The 21,234-nt window shown below is 34.7% G+C and overlaps 1 protein-coding gene across 8 annotated transcripts in view; it reads right to left on the bottom strand.

The window, feature by feature from the left end:
* The window catches only part of CAMK2D (calcium/calmodulin dependent protein kinase II delta), a 355,653-nt gene that overhangs the window by 18,211 nt on the left and 316,208 nt on the right, over nt 1–21,234 (bottom strand). The window contains exon 18 of one of the 8 annotated variants that reach the window (XM_074228632.1): nt 12,370–13,444. The exons of the other annotated variants lie outside the window; for them this stretch is intronic. Coding sequence (XP_074084733.1) covers nt 13,392–13,444 — 53 coding nt within the window. The 3' untranslated portion in view covers nt 12,370–13,391. Of the gene's footprint in view, nt 1–12,369; nt 13,445–21,234 lie in introns of those variants that run through there. 8 annotated transcript variants of the gene reach the window in all.

The raw sequence follows: 21,234 nt of genomic DNA, 5'->3' as shown, positions 1-21,234 counted from the left end.
CCAGAGTGGGGATTCTTCACTGATCTCACTAACTGGGGTTAGGGGAGCATTAAACCAAAAATGATTTCCTAGATAAAATCAGAAATAGAAGCTCTCCTCCTTTCCCATTAAATATCCTACCTTAACTGCCATAACTATTGGAGTTGGCCTTTAGCATTTGGGGTTTGCCACAGTCTAGTTCGAGAATGTTTAAAAGCTTAAGGTCCATTTTTGTCTGAGGGGACAAGAGACACCACACCTGTGGGAAGAATTATGCTTCAGGTGGCAAATTCATACTTTTCTGCTTTATAATTCTGAAGGGATGAGGAAGCAACCCTTTTGCCCATGTGTTGGCCTTTTGAATGAATTAAAGTGCCAGTGGATAGTTGGCTAAGTTTAACATAATGTTTCATCCTGATTATATTCACTATATATTATATTTATTTCATAAACATTAGGAGGATTGCCCCCATATCACCCAGCTGAGAAGATGCAGGGATCCAAGCTTTTGATTCCCAGTTCAGTGTCTACCATACATGTTGATGACTTTTAGGACAATTAATTTGCCTAAAAGATACAGGTAAGAAATAAGGAATATTTCCTTATGGCATGGGGGATCATCAGTGCAAAGGAAGAATGAATATCATGTGTGAGGAACACAAGAAGACTTCTATAACTGAACCATAAATAAAAAGGATGGAAGTATAGGAAAGGATCAGGTAATAAGGAGCTTTAAATGCTAAATAAAGGAGTTAGTATTGGAATATGGAGGCAATAAGGCACCACTGGAGTTTATTTAATGGAGGAGTGATATAGCAAGATCTGAATTTGAGGTAAATAACTTTTATGATTCTGTGGAGAATGGATTGAAGAGACATGTGAAACACTGAGAACAAATATAATGCTGTTTTGCCAATTCAGGAGAGAGGCATAATGAAGGTTCTGAATTAAGATAGTGGCTATGAGAGTGGAGGCAAGAGAACTGAGGAGTAGAAACAAGATTGGATAACTGATTACATATAAAGGGTGAGAAAAAGTAAAGTGTGGAAAATGATTCTGAAGTTGTGAAGTTGTGGTCTTGGGCAACTGGAAGGATACTTTGGATAAAAATAGGAAAATTCAGAGGTGGCATAGGTTTTGTTGGAGAAGATAGGAATTCTAATTTGGACATGTTGAATTTGAAATGTTTTTGGTATATTCCGTCTGTAACATTAAATTGGCAATTTGTGCTGTGGGATTAGAATGGATGAGATAACTAGGGTGGCATATAGATATGTGAGCTATTGGCAGAAATAACAAGGTGACTAGAGGAACAAATAGCAGTGTATTGGCATGAAGTTAATGAGTAATAAGCCATGTTAACTTCTCCAGTCAGCATCCCATAATGCCTGAAACAGAAAATAGATATCAAATATACCTATATTAGTCACTGAAACAAAATTTTCTTTTGGGGAGACATAGAATGCTATATATCTAAATCTTTATGTCCATCTAATATAAGTATCACTTTTCCATGTCAAATATGATCATTTTTATAATATTAGATTTTTCAACAGTTACTGATTCTATTTATTTTGGAACATTATCTATCATCTATATTCATTCTATCATTACTCATATATCTGCCTATCCACTTATCATTGTATCATCTTTCTCTCTCTCTATCTAAATTAGTTTCTTCCTCACATTATTCCTCAGAGAGAGGAGGTTACTTATCAGTCACAGCTTTCAAGTTAAGGAGGGTTAGTACCTTATTCAAATTATTTGACCAACTGGTAGCTAAACCACTGGAGTTCCATTTGGCTGATGTTTCAATCTGCATTTTAGAGCATTGAGCCAGTTCACCGCCCACCTTACAGTACCCATTTCAATATTTTGAGTCACAAACTCAAATGAGTCACCTAAAAATCCTTTGAACTTTCATTGGCAAGGTGACTGATTACTTAATTACTATAGTGAAGCTGTAATTAATTCTTATACTAATTTCACACAACTGGCGGCCCCATGGTTGATTGTACTTTTCCATGCTACTATTAACAAAAATAACTCCTTAGAACAAGTCATTATCTTAGGCAAACATACAAATTAAGGTCATTCATGCATTTTATGATCTCATTGAAAGAAGCTGCTCATTAACTCTTGTGTATTTACTATTACTTGCTCAAACAGAATATGGGCTTTGTCTATCATATTTTTTGACTAATAAGTCCTACATATTAATTCATGTGCAGGGAATGATATGCAGAAGGAGAGAGAACATTTCTAGTCTTGGTGTGGAAGGTTACATATACCAGGTAGACTTCTCTGTCTGAGTAGTATCACCATATGGGATAGAGTTGAATAGTTTCAGCCTCTGGAGGAGTCTTCAGTATAAACAAATACAAATCCTAGACTACCCTTTTAGCATAAACACAGTGCTGTCTTCTCTATAGATGACAGTATGGCTGTATTAACTGTAGGCCAATAATCCAACAACTTCCTGCATCTAGAACATGGCAGGGATCCTTGAACTAGACAGTGATCATGTGAACAAATGAAATAACATATGTGGAGCACTTTGCTTAGCAAGCCTTAGAGCAATAAGCAAATATTAGCTATTTTTATTTTTATTTATGATACTACTTATATTATTATTATTAGTCATAAGAAAGACAATTATAACAATAGCTCTAAAAATTACCTAAAAATCTTGGTTATTTGATTATCCAGTTTATAGCAGGGTTTTTTCAGTTTTTTTTTCTTTGGTGTTGTTCTTGGTTTTGGTTCAAACCTATTATTTCAATTGGTATGGGGAATTAGTTTGCAAATTCTCCTCTACTAATGCAATTCCCATATAAATTCTATAAGATTTCATAGTTGCCTGTTGAGAGATAAAATAACTTGCTGCTATGTGAGAGAGGCTGCATTTGAACTCAGATTCTTCTGCTGTTTGAACTGACTGGACCATTCAAATAAATAGTAATAGTAACAGCTGGCATTTATATAATTCCTACAACATGTCAGGAATTATGCTAAGTGCTTTACAAATATTTCTTATTTGATCCTTATAATTCTGGTAGGTAAGTACTATTATGCCCATTTTACAGATGAGGAAACTGAGATAAATACTATTTAAGTGACTTACCCAAGCTCACACATAGTCTGTATTTGAACTCATATCTTCCTAATTCCAAACCTATCTAGTTGCCACCAATAGACGTTTGGTGGAATGTACGTTTCCTCATTCAAAGGAATGATGAAAAATATGTTTAGTGATTTATAATTTACTGCATTAAGAATATGAATTGTATCCTCATCTTCCTCTTCAATGGAGGATGTAGCAACAATTAATACTTACTATTTATTTAACTTTATCTAATAAATTACAAGTTTTACCATATTTCATTAAGTATGGAGCCTCTCCATGACTCAGAAAGGAGTGATCTTATTCTCCTTGTAAGACGGTGAAAACAAAGCACAGAATGTGCGGAACATGCTCAAGTCCTATCATTAATCCTAGCTACACCTAAAATGGGAATCAAAATCTTTAACTTTTCAACTTCCCTTTGAGTGAAAAATAACATTTGTAAATTGTTCCAAGAGCCAGTCCTTCCTAGAAATACAGCATCAAGCTGAAACTGGAAAATATTTTCTCCTCAAGAGGATGAGACAGTCAACAGGAGAGCTGAACAAGGTCTGTCTCTTGGAATTAAAGATTGACTGACAGTAGTCAAGCCTTGATTGAGGGCCAACATCCAACGTTCTCTTCCCTAGCTAAGTATGGATCCATGGAGGCTATCTGGAGCTTCAGGGCCTCTGGCTCTTCTAAAGTAAAAGCATGAATAGGATTGGAAAATGGTTTGAGTCACTTTTCAATTCTATTTCAGCATCCTAAAGAAATAGAATTCAGTTTCTCTAGAATCCTGAAGCTGCAACAATTCTAACTAATGCTTTTAAATTCTACTGCATGGGCACTATTTCTCAAATGAATGGACTCATATAACCTATTTAAAAATGTTTTTGGCCTTTCTTTGTAATCCCAGAACTGAACATGTCACCTAGAGCATAGTAGGAACTTCAATATTTATTAACTAATGGAGACTTACTATATTATACAAGGCACTGTGCTAAACTTTCAAAGTGATTTTTCAGTCATTTCTAACTCTTAATGAACTATTTTGATGTTTTTTTTTTTTTGGTAAAGACATTGGAGTGATCATTTCCTTTTCCAGCTCATAGTTACAGATGAGGAAACTGATGCAAAAAGAGTTAAATTTCTTGCCCAGGGTCATAGAGCCAGTAAATGTTGGATTTGAATTTAAGTCTTCTATCTCCAAACCTTACCCTCTACCCACTGCTGCTCCTTGTGCTAACACTTAGCTGCTCCCTGTGCTAAATAAATACTATATAATAATTATTTTATTTCATCATCATAGTAATGTTTGGAGATCTATATTATTATAATTATTATTTTGTAGTTCAAGAAAGTAGGGCAGAGAGATTAAGTGACTTGCTCAGTATCACACAGTCAGTAAAAGTCTTTAGCTAAATTTGAATTCAGGTCTTCCTGACTCCAGGTTAGGGTTCTATTCGCCAAGTCACCTAAGCTGCATCTGGGTTCTAGAATCATAGATTCAGAGTGGGAAGGAGTCTTAAAGCCTTCAAGGTCACTTAGTCCCTCTGATTTTACAGATAAAGAAACTGACTCTCAAGGAGTTTGTTTAGGGCTAAGGTCACAGGAGGAGTAAGTAGCAGAGGTAGAATTTGAACTCTGGCCCAGGGACTCCAAGATTACCACACTTTTTAAATCTCATTAGGTACATAAATCTTGTGGATTGAGCTATGGGGGTCTCATTTTATTCCAACATTGAGTCTAAGCTGGTAGGACTGGTGGAGTGGGGGAAAATATGGAGGTAGGAGTGGGAGGTTGGAGGGAATGACCCATGTCATTATGTGTTCAATGCAGCAGACAGGCTGACGTAGCTGCGAAAGCAAGGGTTCAAGATTCAGAGAAGTCTATTTAGGGATGAGATAAGAAATGGCTCATTTTGTTGATAGAAACATATAAAACAATGAACAAAGTCAAGATTTTATAAATTGTCTTCTTCATTCCTCCCGCTTTACTGTGATGTGGACTGCTCCTTTTTCCATTATAGTTTGTGTTTTGAACAGGTATTTACTTAGCATCTTTTTCATCTCATCAACCTCATCTCATTCTTATTTAGTAAAAAAATCAAATTAAACATATTTCTAAGTAGATATACTCCTAAACAATAATTCAGATAAAATAAAAGGCAGGAATAGCACAGCAATACAATTCTTCAAATGTAAATCTTTATACATCTTCCATTAAAATTTTATGAAAACTACACTACATATAAAGGCACATTGCTTTCCTATGTTTATACATGGGGAAAAATATTTGGACTTTTACATAAATAACAATGAAAATAAGTACTTTGCATCCAAATTCCTTGGACTTTGATCTGTGATCCTTCACAGTCACTTTCTACTATCAGTTCAAATTTTAACAAATACTTTTCAAGCACTTACTATTTGCCCTGTATTATCTCCAGAAATCTCCATTTCACCTTACATTGACATGGTCTCACTTGTACTTTACTATTCAAGTACCTACTGGAACCTCTTAAATTTCCTAGGGATTTTCCTGAGCAATTTCCTCCTATATCCTCAAATTACAATATACTTAGGGCAACAGCTATTTTTTAAAGATTGTTTTATACTATGAAAGCTAAGCAGGTATAGTCTAACAATTGTGGTAAGAACATGATATTACTGGTCAATAAATAGTTAGTTGCTTCCACTTGTCTGCTTTGGACTCAAAGAGGTCAGAACAAAAGATGATGGACCATCTGAACTGCAAGAAAGGGGCATTTTAGCCTCCAAGTGATGTATTATGATACTATGTTTTTGTATTTACAGGAAAATGCTTAGTTCTGGAAGCTGTAAAAACTGTAGTAGGGGCTGAGGAGGGTAGTGCTATTATCATAACCTCTAAAATCTCCCATTCTCTAACTGATATTAGTTTCATTGGAATTTTCATTTAATTGGATAAAGGATAAAGGATGAGGGCAATCAACCAAAGATGCTGCAGTACCCAACTACAACCTATCCTACACCCTGCAGAGTAGGCCAACACACCCTGAGGCAAATATCATGTTGGTTCCTTTCCTTATCTCATACCCTAGAGCATACTAACATATCCAAGCATACCTGTGTGCATGACTAAGTCTTTAATGCATTCATATAAATAATAATAAAGGAAAATAGTTAACTACTGGTCCCTGATTTTTCACTAGAAAGTGGAAGATTTAGATGATCAGATTTTTTAAAGAGTGTTCCAGATCTATATGGGAACAGAGCAGGTACTGAATAATTAAGGATTTATTTTCTTTATTATTAAGATTGCATGACAGAATAATCTCATACTCTCCCACCCAGGCAACTGAGCAAACAGAGTAAAATAAGTTTTTGCATGTTTGTCTGTGGATGGGTAATATAACCTCCTTCCCTTCAGTTTCAGATAATTTTTGAAACTTCAAGGAACTAGGATTTCATCTGTTGGTTCATTCTTCCACATATAGGTTACAAACCATATTTTTTGATAGTTTTTAAGAGCTGCTATGGTCAAAAGATTCATCAAGACGGTTGCCACTGGATGATAAGCCTCTGCATTTAGTGAGGTTGGTCCTTTGAGAACATACACTTGGACCCATGTGAAAGCAATGCTAGCCTGGGAGGATTTGTTGGAGATGATGACTTTCTGGTCTAGCTACCAAGAAAGTAAGATAATTTCCCTGTCATAGTGAGCACAATGCAATATTGAAGGAAAATCTACATATATATATATGCATATATATGAAGTTATATCAGATAAACTTAGAAATGCAATGCTTAATAAATCTGATCATGAAGATCCTTTGCAGCCTTGGATAAGAGACTTTGACATGAGATTTGCAGTTAAATTCTGGATTTGAATCCCACCTGTGTCAATTACTACATATATGAGTTTGGACAGGTTACTTCATTTGGGTTCAAGTCCTACCTCTAACACTTACTACTTATTTACCTCACTCCTTCCCTCAGCCTTAGTTTCTACATCTGTAAAACGAAGGGGTGGAACTACATAGATTCTAAAGTATCCTTCAGCTCTAAAATCAGGATCTTAAATCTGAACAACCCATTTGATCATATTAATCATCCAAGAAAGAAAGACTTCACCATTGGATCCAAAATGCAAACACTAGAAATCAGTCTGTAGAAATTTTTGGAAGCCTGTAACAACTTGTAAGGTTTGCATATGCAAAGACATAGCATTTGGGCCAAGACAGACAGATTCCAAAGTAGGAGTTACCCCATGTTGCCATGATTTTTTAGTAGTCAGCAGACTGATGGGCAGGGACTTCAGAAGTGATTAGTCACTTTACACTCTTTAAAACCTAAAATGGGCAGGGGGAAAGACTAGTTTGTTGATCTTTAGCATTGACACACAACACCAGTCTAATATGAGTAGGGGGTGGTTTCCAGTTCTGAAGACAGTTCTTAAAGGTGTCTGTGGAAATAGCCTCCTTTATCATTTCAAGATAGTAACATTAGCAAAAGCAATGTGACTCCATTAGGAATGATGGATTAGGAACCAAGTTTGGAAGTCAGTCAGGGATTCCAAGAGGCTGAGGCAAAGAGGAAGAGAGAGACAGCCTGTGAAAAGTCATGGAGATAGGAGATGAAATGATGAATGTGAGGAATGGTGAGTAGACTAGTGGACTGTAGAGTGCACAAAAATGTGTAACATAGAAGACGTCTGGGAAGTTAAGGAAAGGGCCAGATTATGGGAAAAAAAGGAGTCAGGTCCTTGGAGTACAAAATTACTACAATGTAAGCCAGTGTAGTCTTAGTGTCTGAAGGCTGAAAAAATCTTAGAATCTGGAGCCAACTGGTGACTGCTCATCTGCTAATGAGCTCTGGAAACTTGGCTGGGCTCATCCTCAAATGATAGACTCACCACTTCTCTCAGAGCTTACGCTCAAAGTTTTTCATCTTGGCAGGAACTGACTGGCCTTAAGCTCTCTCAGCTTTTACAAACCTTAAAACATGTTAAAGAATTAGTTAAGAGTTTACTGGTACAGTGTTCATGACACCAGACTAGGAGTATGAAAGGTCTGACTTCAAATCTAGCCTTACTGGCTGGGTGACCTTGGGCAGTCATTTAATTTATTTCCTTAGTTTTCTCATTTGAAAAATGGGGTTCATAGTGAAATATTTATAAAGAACCATAGAGACTTTAAAGTGCTATGTAAAGTAGTTATTATTATTACTATTAGAAGCTTTGCTTTCTTGAGACAGAAACATAGCTTCTTACACTTCACCAATATAGTAAATGTATATTATATATATATATATATATATATATATGTAATCAATAGTGCTTCTTTATTTACAAAGTGCATTCTTGTCAGTGAGTAAATAATAAACATTTGTTAAGTGCCTACTGTGTGCCAGATAATGTGCTTAGACATGAGAATATAAAGAAAGGAAAATACTATTTGAAGTAAATATGATCAAGGTCACACAGCTAATGAGTCTCAGAACTAGAATTTACACTCAGATCTGAATTAAAATCAGTGTCCTTTCCACGATCGGAATATAAATGGCTGCTATTTCTTCTAAGCTTTGTAATTTATTTTATGTCTCCATTTCAACAGAATACCTTCATATTTAAATTCTGCCTAGCAATAATGTGTTTTATCTGATTAGGATTCTACAATATTTAAATTAAAAGGTAATGAGCCAAAGGAAAATGTTAAGTCACCTCATTTACCACTATCTCAACTCCCACATGACTACCAAAGCAAAGTCTTTTCTATCCCAAGGTGGAAACAAATATCTCAAAAAACTAAAATTTCTTTGTGCAATCTGTTAAAGAAGTCACTGTTTGCTAAAATACAAATATCCCCATTTAAAAAGCCCATTTGAGGGTGGCTAGGTGGTACAGTGGATAGCTCACTGGCCCTGAAGTCAGGAGTGTCTGAGTGCAAATCTGGCCTTTAAAGAGTGTAATAATTACCTAGCTGTGTGGCCTTGGGTAAGCCACTTAACCTCATTGCCTTGCCAAAACAAACAAACAAACAAACAAACAAACAAACAACAAAAAAAGACATTTGATCAATTATTTAATTTTTTTTTAGGTTTTTGCAAGGCAAATGGGTTTAAGTGGCTTGTCTAAGGCCACACAGCTAGGTAATTATTAAGTGTCTGAGACCGGATTTGAATCCAGGTGCTCCTGACTCCAAGGCCAGTGCTTCATCCACTATGCCACCTAGCTGCCCCATCAATTATTTAATTTCAATGGAATCATTGGATATTAATACCTTAACTTCCCAATGTGGATAATTTTTGATCCTGAACAGCAAAGATAAATTTCTCAAAAACTATGCAGGTAAAACAACCCACTAATCTCTATTAATTAGATGAAGACTCATCTGTCTAAGTTCAAATCTGGCCTCAGACACTTATAAGATCCTGGGTAAAATACAACCCTGTTTGCCTTGTATAGTCATCTGTATAATGAGCTTGAGAAGGAAATGGCAAGGACATTCCAGTATCTTTACCAAGAAAACACCAAATGGTCAGGAAGAGTCAGACATGATTGAAAATGACTCCACAACAACCATAACAACAACAAAAAGAATAAGTACTGAATGTTTTCCTATTCTATTAGGGAAACCATGAATGGCATAATCTGGGTAGTAGCTCCTCTTTGAAGAGACTTGCAATAGTCTGGACTTGGATGTAGTAAGCACAATGTCACCTGTGAACAGGTCCCTCTGGAAGACGTGATGCTCTAGAGGGAATCCCATCTCCTTTTGTATCCTACCAACACATCCTTCTTCCTGCCATGGGGAGTATCTTGAGTGAATCTACATTTCCTCTGAGTTTTTGAGACTGCTTGCTTTGATTCTCCTTCCTGACTAATTTTCTGACTCATCATTTGTATCACATCCCTAACTGTGGCATTCCCCTAGGATATCTTTATTTTTCTTTTTCCTTTACTCTGTCTCTATTTCTCTCTTTCTTCATGTCTCATTCTGTAATCTCATCAGGTCTCTACCTTGAGCTTCATTCCTACATTATCAAATTTCAATTGGATTCTAACTGTGATAAAATTTTCACTAAATTACAGTAACCTGGGTACAAATCCTTAAATGTTCCAAAAAAATAATAAAAAGGAAAAAGAAACAATATTTATCTAAATTATTTTTAAGGATCAGCCTACATGTGTATGTTAAGCAATGAACAAGGGAATCACATCCCTTTGTATCCTTACTATATGGTCATGATCTGAGTATTGACTTTTTCCTGCTACCCAAGATACTTAAGGCTTACTAAAAATGAGAACTCGGGGTGATGAATGAATTTCTTGTCTCTCCTTAAATCTGTTCTCTAACTTACTATTTAACTGCTTAATCAAATTCTTAGCTCACAGAGAAAGGAGAGTCAAGCATGCTTCTGGCAGAGGTATTCTGGAGTCATTCATACCATTAAATTTCCACTGTGAACATTTCCCCCTCAGAAGTTGGCAAATGCCACAAATAAGGACTTGATTTATTGTATTGTTATTTGTTTAGTCTTAAAAAAGTGATGGTGAAAATGTTAATAATTCAGATTAAACTTAAAAGTGTATTGTGCATATATTTCCACCCCGCCCCCAGAAACTTGATTTTCTAGCACACTCCTGATTACCGAACAAACACTTAATAAGCATATTATGAAATGTGGGAAATTGGGGGAAGTTAAGTTACAAGCCTTTTGTGTTATTCTCAAATGGGTTTGTAATCTAATAGAGGTAAAATATGTGGGCCCAGATGAGGAAAGGATAAATTAGAATAGAGGTAGAAAGTAGAATGCAATTAGAAATAATTTTCAGTTGGAGAAACTAATGATTATGGAGGATGTGGTATACGAACAGGACCATGGATGGTAGTAGGATACTTATAGGTGAAGCTGAAAGGAAGGGAGAAAATTTCAGGCACAGGAGTACAGGAAACAACTTGGAAAGTGTTAAATGTAGTATGTATTGGAAGTTGGCACATGGCAACATTATTAGATAATGTAGTTAATCCTAATTATTTTCTGGAGATATTTGTTGGAAAAACATCAGTTAAATGTCTTTGACTAAGCATAAAAGTCAGTCCTATTATAAAGTGTAAGAAATATTTATATTTGGATTTTATAAGGAAAACTTACAAAAGTTGTAGATTATTAGAACTAGATGGCAAATCATAAAGATATAACTTTTTTAATCCAAATGTTTTTAGAATCACAGGATACTGAGGGGAAGGGGTCTCTGAATTTATCTAATATAACCCCTTCATTTTATAGAGGAAGAAACTAAGGTCTGAAGAGAAGAGGTATGGAGCAGAGCTAGGAGACGACCTCATTTTCTGTAATGACAAATCAAGATGTTTATCACTAAATTATAGTTATGTAAGAAATGAAGATGCTAGAATTACAAAAAATCAAAAGGGTCATATTTTTAAAGTTCATTTTTTAGCATGTTATCATTGCATATGTTTGCAGGGAATACTTTTTATGACAAATATTATCCCTCAATTTTATATATATAATTTGGGGTTCTCTAAATAATTAATTGTTGTTATTTTAGGACATTTATAATAGGTTATATAATGCTATACACACACATGTGCATATCTTATCAATTTCTAGAGAGGACCCATAACATTCTACCAATATTATTTTATTTGTGGGAGAGGAGAAAAAGCAATAAACAAACCCTGTATGGTTAACATCCTAAACAAAATTCTTACACTATGATAGAAAAAAGTAGTTTTTACAAAGTCACCAAATGAATAAAAAATAGATATGGTAGCAGAACCGATATTAGCGGTTTCTTTTACAAATAAAGTCCTGTGATCAAACTACTTTTATTTAATGTATGGAAAATATTTTTATGTTTTAAAATTGAATAAAATTAAATGATAAAATAAATAATGAAAAAGACTGAGGTAAATAATAAAATATTTTAAAACAGAGGAAGCTTTACAATTAGCAATGTATTTAATCTATTTTTATTAGGTTATAGGAAAACTAGAAAATTAACATTAACAGGATCTCATGTTCAACTATATTGCATACATAGCTATATTATAATGCAAAATATAATAAATTTTCAATAACATTCTTAAAAAATCTAAAAAATCCCTGAGACATTCCTTCTCAATTCAATTCTCACAGGAATATCTTTGTATGATAAACATGGACACCTTTTCCCCCTTTTGAATCATTAAAACAGACTTTAAATGAAATTATGGAAGAATTTAGATCTAGAAATGAATAGGAGGAATCTTGCAATTTCAAAATGTAGCTTTGTTAAAAAAAAAAAGGAAATGAAAATCATATTTTCCCCCCTAGGCCATTTCCAGACCTCCTAAGTTGTTTTAACTAGTTTGAGGGGTAATCATTTGTTTATTCCATTTGCCAGTTTTGTTTTTTTTAAAAAGGCATTTTATATAACTTTAAAGTCTAAGAAATACTATATATAATATATATTTATTTGAACCTCACCTAGAGAAATTATTATCACCATTAGACAGATGAAGATATTGAAGTTCATGGAGGTTAAGCAAGTGGCCTATGACTAAGCAGCTAAAAAGCATTAGAGGCAGGAAGATGTGAACCCATTGCCAAACAGCATTTCTGAGATACTCTTTAGGTTCAAGGAAGTTGGAATAGAAAATCTCTGAGGCCTCCTCTAGCTCTAAAACCTAGAATTTCTGTTACTATGTTGCCTTGTCAATTGAATTAAATGGACTTCTGAGAGGTTGAAGTATGTTTTGTAACATGAAGTTTAAAAACAAATAAGCAAACAACTTGTTAGTTAAATAATTCATTTAGAATATTCCTACAAGTTTCACTATAGATTTTCTAGTTTCTTTTCTTTGTTATTTTATTTAGCTATTGGCAAACAAGACCATTATTGATGATGCTTTTATTTTTCTCCTATCTGTATCTCTTCTGTATATTGTTTTACTTTTTATTCTTCTTTCCTCCCTTTTTGCTTCTCCTCCCCCCACCCCCATCAGGACTTATAGTTGTGTATGGCATCTGGAGGAACTGGACAGCCCCACTGATGACATTTGTGGACACCATTCTGGACCACATTCAGCTTGATTGTGCCAAACCTGGACTGTACGAGTAGGGAAGAAGTATGATAGCAAGATATTCAACAGCTATCGAAGAGTGATGAGCAGAAAAGATGCTAAGAGACACACTGAAGAACAACTTCAAGAGATGTTGCATAGCTGTGGAATGCTGGAAGCTGCGGCAGATGGACCAGCCTGATGTACGTCAGTCAGAGATGGAGGGGCTGCCTGGGAGCAATGGTGCTGGACAGATTATGAAGCGGAGAGGCAGAGTGGGATACAGCGACAGGGCCTGCAAATAGTGGCTACAGCCACAAATCAGAGGAGAGTCTTCACATGCACACTATATAGAAACAAATTGCTCAAATATCACTTGTTACAAGCACCCCCATCAAGGAAGAGCAATGTGGTCAGGGACATCATCTTTCACAGTGAAGGCTAACAATATGTACATTTAGGTATACCTCAATGACTAAACTGATGTTTTTCTCTAAGTAAAAGTATTTATACATTTTTGTTAGATACATCTAAGCTGTTACTGGAGTTTTTGTTTCAAAATCTACATTGCTAAGCCTGTTTTTAGAGATTTTTCAAATTTAGAAACAATCAGTTTGCCAGTAACTTTGTTATATTCTCCATTGCTTATAATATGTGATGGATATTCGCCAACTTTCACATGCAGAACTGAAGAGGTTGATAAATTGCCTTACCCCCATTAAACAACAAATAAGAGCAAAGCAGATTCACTAAAGGAGTATTTGAGGGAAAATGATATGGATAATTAAGAATTAAGAATAATGGTATGTTGGGGAAATAACTAAAATGTTGAGTTTTTTCTAAAAAACTAGGAATACATAAGATTTCCTTTTATATATGTTGTATGTACATATACTTAAAGAAGAAAGATGAGTCTAAGTTATTTCAAGAGAGACTTCAATAAGGTACACTTAAATGCTTTCATCTTCATTTTGAGGGGTCATTAAGACCAAAAATAAATTACAATAATCCTCAGAAGGAATATATTATAAAGATCTGACTCTTATCTTGGAATTTAAATGAGACTTGTGGCACTTATTCAGAACCAAGACTATTCACCATCAAGAATGAAATTTAGTTAAGAAAGATTACTTTTCTCACTTATACCAGTTATGGCCTAAAGGAGTTATCTCTATTCTCTATCATAGGTAGAATGGTATTTCCCTATTCTACTTTATACAAAGTTCCAAACCCTTCTAGAGAATGATGCAATTTATTTACTTTTCTTGCTGTCCCTCTTATTTTTTTTTGAGTTCCAAATTTTGAGTCTCAAATTCTCTCCTTCCTCTCATCTCCCTTCAAAGAAGGCAAGAATTATCAATTATACACAGGAAATCATGCAAAAATATTTTCATATTATCCATATTTTTAAAAAACTAGAAAAATTAAGAATGAAAATGATTCAATTTTACTAGTTCATCAGCTTTCTCTTTGAAGGTAAACAGCATTTTTCCATCATGAATCCTTTAGATTGTCTTATCAGAGTACAATTGGTCATCATTATAACATTGCTGCTACTGTACACAATGACCTCCAGGTTCTGCTCCCTTTACTTTGCATCAGTTAAGATAGGTCTTACATGCTTTTTTCCCCCTGAAACTACCCCCACCCTTATCATTCCTGACAGCATACAAGTACTTCATTATAATTAGAATTATTTTTTGATTTTTGTTGTTTTAGCAAGGCAATGGGGTTGAGTGACTTGCCCAAGGTCACACAGCTAGGTAATTATTAAGTGTGAGGTCAAATTTGAACTCCTGTCCTCCTGACTCCAGGGCTGGTGTTCTATCCACTGTGCCACCTAGCTGCCCCCTTCATTATAATCATATGCCACAACTTGTTTAACCATTTCCCAATTAATGAATATTCCTACAATTCCCAATTTCTGCCACCACAAAAAAGAATTATCACAAGTATTTTGTACTTTCTCTGATGTTTTTGGTATTACTGTCAAAGGATATGCATAGTTTTATAACCTTTCCGTATAGTTCCAAATTTTTCTCCAGAATGGTTGGACCAGTTCACTACCCCACCAAAAATTAGTACAGTATTTTTCCCTTATCAGCTCTAGGATCTGTCATTTCTGATAGGTGTGAGGCAGTACTTCAGAGGTGGTTTAATTTTCCTTTCTTAAATCGGCAGCGATTTAGAAAAGTTTTTCCTATGACTATAGATAGATTTGATTGTCTCTCTTCAGAAATCTGATTGTTTCTGAAACTATTCTTTGATTATCAATTGAGGAATGATTTTTTTTGTCTGACAGTTCTATATTTATATATTTGAGAAATGAGGCATTTATTAAAGAAACTTGCCATAAAAGTTTTTTTGGTATTATTTCATTATCTATGGTAGCTTTTAGCAAAATGTAGTTTCCCTTTTTAGATTTATTTTGCTTTTGCTCTGTCTGAGATCATTACTGTTATCTCATAATTTTTTTTAATTTGGCTGAAGTAAATTAGATTCAAATATCCCCTCTTTATTTTAAATCTGTGTGCCTGTTTCAAGTGTGTCAATTCTAAATGATATATCATTGGATTCTGGTTTATAATTCATTCTGTTATCTGGCTTCATTTTATGCATTCACAGTTATGATTACTATGTTTTTTCCTCCCTCCCATTTTATTGTTTCTTCTCTTTTTTATCTCAAACCTCTTCAAAATCTATTTGGCTTCTAACTGCTGCCTTTAATCTGTCCTCACTTTTATCATCCCCTCTAGCCTTTATTATTTCCTTCTGTTCTTAATTACCTATGATGTAAATTACATTTCTATACATAATTGTATATGTGTATATTCTTTCTCTTTAAACCAATTCTAATGAGCGAAGTTCAAGTATTTTCCCCTACCCCCTCCTCCATTTTCCCTCCACTGTAAAACCTTTTCATTGTATGGTTCTTTTATGTGAAAAAATTTCCTCATTTTACCTCTCCCTTTCCCCTTCTCCCAGTATATATCAACCTTTCACTTTTTTTTGGAGATCTTTGAACCTAATTGAAATGTTTTCTATGTAAATTATTTTTAATGCCCTAATAATGATAAAGTTCTTAGGAGTATACTCCACTGTAGGAGTGCAAACATTTAACTTTGTGTCCCTTATAATTACTCTATAATGTCTATCTTTTAATGCATATCTTGAGTCTTCTGTTTGAATGCCAAATTTAGCTCTTTTTTATAAAGAATGCTTAAAAGTCTTTTATTTCATTAAGTATCCATTTTCCCCCTAAAGGATTATACTTGTTTTATTATTGCTAAGTTATTCTTGGTTGTTTATCTTAGCTCTTTGCTTTTTGAAAAATCATAGTCCAAAGTTTCTGCTCCTTTAAAATATGTCACTAAATCTTTTGTGATCTTGGCTGTGGTTCCACAAAATTTGAATTGTTTCTTTCTGGAAGCTTGAGGCATTTTCTCTTTGACATGGAAACTGGAATTGGGCTATAATATTCCTAGTAGTTTTCATTTTGGAATTTCTTTCAGGAGGTGACCAGTGGATTTTTTTCAATTTCTATTTTACCTTCTGGATCTAGGATATCAGTTGGATATCCTACATAATTTTTAAAAATATGATATCTAGACTTGTTCTATGATTATGGCTTTTGGGAAATTCAATAATTCTTTTTTTTTTTTTGCAAGGCAATGGGGTTAAGTGGCTTGCCCAAGGCCACACGGCTAGGTAATTATTAAGTGTCTGAGGCCGGATTTGAACTCAGGTGCTCCTGACTCCAAGGCCAGTACTCTATCCACTGTGCCATCTAGCTGCCCCCCTGAAATTCAATAATTCTTAAATTATCTCCCCTAGATCTATTTTCCAGGTCAATTTTTTTTCTGATGCAATATTTCACTTTTCTATTTTTTTCATTCTTTTGACTGTGTTTTTTTGTTCCTTGCTGTCTTATGGAAACTTTAGCCTCCAATTGCCCAATTCTAATTGTTAAGGAATTATTTTCTTAAAGGAGATATTGTATTTTTTTTTTTTTACCATTTGACTATTCTATTTTTAAGAAGTTCTTGAGTGAATGTTTATATCTCTTTTCCCATTTGCTATATTCTGCTTTGTAAAGAGTTGCTTTCTTCAATGAATATTTCTGGTCCTTTTACTATTAAGTTAATTTTGTTTCTTAAGGCATTATTTCATTCAGTATCTTTTTTGAGCCTCTTTTACCAAGTTGTTAAGAAATTCTCATTTCTTTTCCCCATTTTTTCTCTAGCACTCCTTAACTCTTCCAGAATTCTTATGGCTTTAGATACAATTACCATTACTATTTGAGACTTTGCTTGTAGCTGCTTTGACAATGTTTTACTTTTATGTCAAATGAATTTTTTGTTGTTTATTTTCCAGACTACTTTTTCACTTTCAACTTTAGGTTAAAGTTAAGCTCTGCTCACCTTCCAGTAAAAGAGGCACTATCCCAAGCATCAGACTTTGTCATATTGCTGTTTTCAGAACTTTATCTGAGGGTGTGGAAGTTTTTGGTGCTTCCAGATGGTATGATGTGAGGAAAGGTTTGGTCACTGTAAATAATCCCAGGTATTTACCTAGAAGGGCTGCTGCTTCCCTGCAGTTTATAAGTGCTAGTCTTCCTCTGTGTTTTGGCACAGCCACCAGAACCCCTCCTCCCTTGTAACAAATCATTAGCACTCCTCTCCACCCTGGAATTATGACACAGAACTATACATGGGCAATAAAATTCCTAATTAGCACAAGCTGTAGCCAGTGCCAGTGCCAGTAAAGGGTCCTTTGTGATCTCTTTCTGACCAGTTGTCTGATCCCCTTATCATCTCAATTGAGAACTTGTGAAGCTGCTGCTGCTGCAGCTACATGTGTGGGCTTTGGACAGACTTCTACACCAGCATTATAGACTTCTACTGACAACCTCCTGATTTTTATGACTTAAGAGCTTGGGTAATTGGATTACTTGGGTAATAGTACTAATACAACTAATAAATTTAGAAAGATAATGTTTCCTGAATTTCACAAGTGACTAAGTAGCACTTTTGTTCCCTTTGTATAACTGTTTCCTTGTCTATTATGATATGATAGCACCAGTGGTTCATCAAATGACTTGGTTTAACCATAAGCACATCCATGCCCAAGTTCTAAATGGAATATATATATATATATATATATATATATATATATATGTATAGATACACACACACACATACATACACACACACACATTTAAATGTGACTTGGATGAATGCTTTATCATTGTACTGCTTTAGTCAAAAGGATGACCTTGTTGACTTTTTGAAATCTATTTCAATTTCATAGTTCTGTGATTTCATTCAAAATTAAAGCATCTATCAAAAGAATCATTTGTCCTGGAAAGAGAATGTGCAGAGATTGTCTGAGGTTAGCAATGCAATGTGGATAACTGAATCAAATATTTTTCAAATTTTAGTAAATAATTAAAAAAACACCTCTGTGTCTTAGTTATGATCTTAAAGATTTCTTCCAACTCTAATATGCTTTAGTTCATCTGAGATATGACTATCTATTTAACTCATTTATCCCATAATTTACCAAGTATAGAGAGTAATTATATTTGTCCTTCATTCTCAAAGAAGAGTACAACATCAAGGAAGTGATGCCCTGACAAGAACATGAATTGAATTTGAGTGAGGGGTTGTTGTGCTAAGTGAGTAGTCTCCCTTTCTCCTCCAGAGTCATCTGGGTCCAGTGAGCAGATATGAATCAGGACACTGGAGATGGCTCTGGATGTGAGGAATCAGGGTCAAGTGACTCACCCCAAAATCACACACAGCTGAGAAGAGTCAGGTATCTGAGGCTGGATTCAAACTCCCATCCTCTTGACTCCAAGGCCAGTGCTCTATCCACTGTGCCACTGAAAGAGTACTGGACCTTTGAAAAAAGACTTAGGTTGCACCTGAACTCTGACGTACTATCTGTGTGATACTCAGGAAACTATTTATGTTCTATAAGCCTCAGTTTCCTTATCTATATAATGAGAATAATAATACTAATGTCACTAATCTCACAGTAGTAGATGATTTTTGAGCAGTGAAGTGATATGGTCGAAAGTTGTCCATTAGGAAGTGAATCCATCAGAAGTACATAATAAAATATAATAGTATGACTATGAGAGTATGGAGAACTGGGAGGAGTATTGTGCAATGGAAGTCAGGTAGAAGGGAAAGCTTAAATGGAAAGCTGCTGAATTCAATATAAGGTATGTAGAACTTGGGGAGTTCTGAGTCCTAAAGGGTTGAGATAAACCAGTGTTTACACAAATTTAAGTAAACATATTGTGAGCTCCTGGGAAATTGGGATCACTGAGAGGTCTAAGGTAGGGCAAACTGGTCCAGGTCAAAAAAGAGAAAGGTCAAAGCTTTTCCACTATGGGGAACAGTAAGGAAAGTGAATCTGCAGCTTGGAAGAGAGTTCAAGGCTAGAGATGTAGACTAAAAGAATCATCAATACAAAGAGTAAGTATGTCACATTGCCTGAATGATACACATCTACTTTCCACTTCACTCATTTAGTTTAGCACTTACCTGACTTAGAAGACTATCATTGTGCTTGAACCTGTGAAATCTCCAAGGGAATGTAGGGAAGTCTGGACCATTGAGATGATAAAAGTAGTGGAGATTATTATCTTTTAGGGAAATCTGATAGGACTATTTATTTTAGGAAACAACATAATTTTGGCAAACTTGAAAGGTTACAATATGTGGCCTCTGACCATGGCTTGAAATTGAAATGAAATTAATGCTTTTTTTTCCAGAATCAAAATCTTTATTACCAACAGAGGTCAAATATGAGTCAGAAACATCAGTGTCCACCAGGCAGCAACATCTGTAATCCCTCTAATGTGAAGGCAGATATTGGTAAATCTCTTTGAATTTAGGAGTTAAGATAAACCAGTGTTCATACAAATTTAAGTAAACATATTGTGAGTCCCTGAGAAATAGGAATCATTGAGAGGTCTAAGCTAGGGTAAACTTGTCCAGGTCAAAAAAGAGACAGGTCAAAGTTTTCATGCCAAGCAGAATGAGAATAAATCCATGAATAGTGCTTGTATATAGTCTCTTAAGTAGGGAGTCTCAAGGGGAGGGAGGGGAAAGAGAAGAAAAAGAAGATGAAAGAAGGAAGATCACTGTTCGCTTCCTTGTGGGAATGGACTATTGTGTTGCATTGCAGTTTTTATTATGTTAGGAATGGATTATCTTCAATATTCATCAAGTACATTTCCAAGAGAAGAAATTGAGGATGAAATATAAGAAAGATTCTTTCTCTAAAGCTAACTCCATTAGCTTTGAGGGAAACATTGAAATGAAACAAATAAACAAACAAAAGAACCAATATGGTCAATATAAATGATATATATATATATATATATAAAATGTCAAGCAAACTTTAAAAGCAATATATAAATATTGGTATTATTATTATTATTTATGCAATTTTCTGACACTCTGAAGGAGTTATAAAAGGATGAGGAGAATAAACATTTACATAGCTCCACTATGTGAAGGTATTGTGCAAAATGTTTTACAAATATTTCCTCATTTTGTCCTCACAACAACCTGGCCAAATAGATGTTGTAATTTTCTTTTTCTAATTAAGGAAATTGAGGAAGGTAGAGGCTAAATGACTTACTCAGGGTCACATAGCTAGGTCACATAGCTGTGGTTGGATTTGAATTCTAGTCTTCCTGACTCTAGGATCAGCACTCCAACTACTATTACTATCTCTCTGCTTCAAAATACTTTGGTATCAGCAGTGCATGGAGTTGTTCTTGACTGGAGCACTGCTGGATAAAACACTGATAAGTAGATTGATTAAAAAATTCCGTTATAATTTCTATAAATGTACTGACTTTCCCTACTATGGGTAGAGTTGAGTGATTTGGTGTAATGACCATTCAGCTGAAAATGATGCAGCAAACATGTTGACTATATCCCTTCTTCCTTTCCCAAATGTCCATGACTACATAATCATTGAAAATATCCTGACTCTTGAGATCATATTAGATATGCAACTTTCCAGGAAGATCCTTTCATTTTTTTTTTTTTGCAAGGCAAATGGGATTAAAGTG

The sequence above is a fragment of the Macrotis lagotis genome, chromosome 3 (assembly GCF_037893015.1).
Source record: "Macrotis lagotis isolate mMagLag1 chromosome 3, bilby.v1.9.chrom.fasta, whole genome shotgun sequence".
In the NCBI taxonomy this organism is placed as follows: domain Eukaryota; kingdom Metazoa; phylum Chordata; class Mammalia; order Peramelemorphia; family Peramelidae; genus Macrotis; species Macrotis lagotis.
The sequence above is the reverse complement of the archived record's forward strand: the minus strand, read 5'-3'. Positions and strand labels throughout refer to the sequence as shown.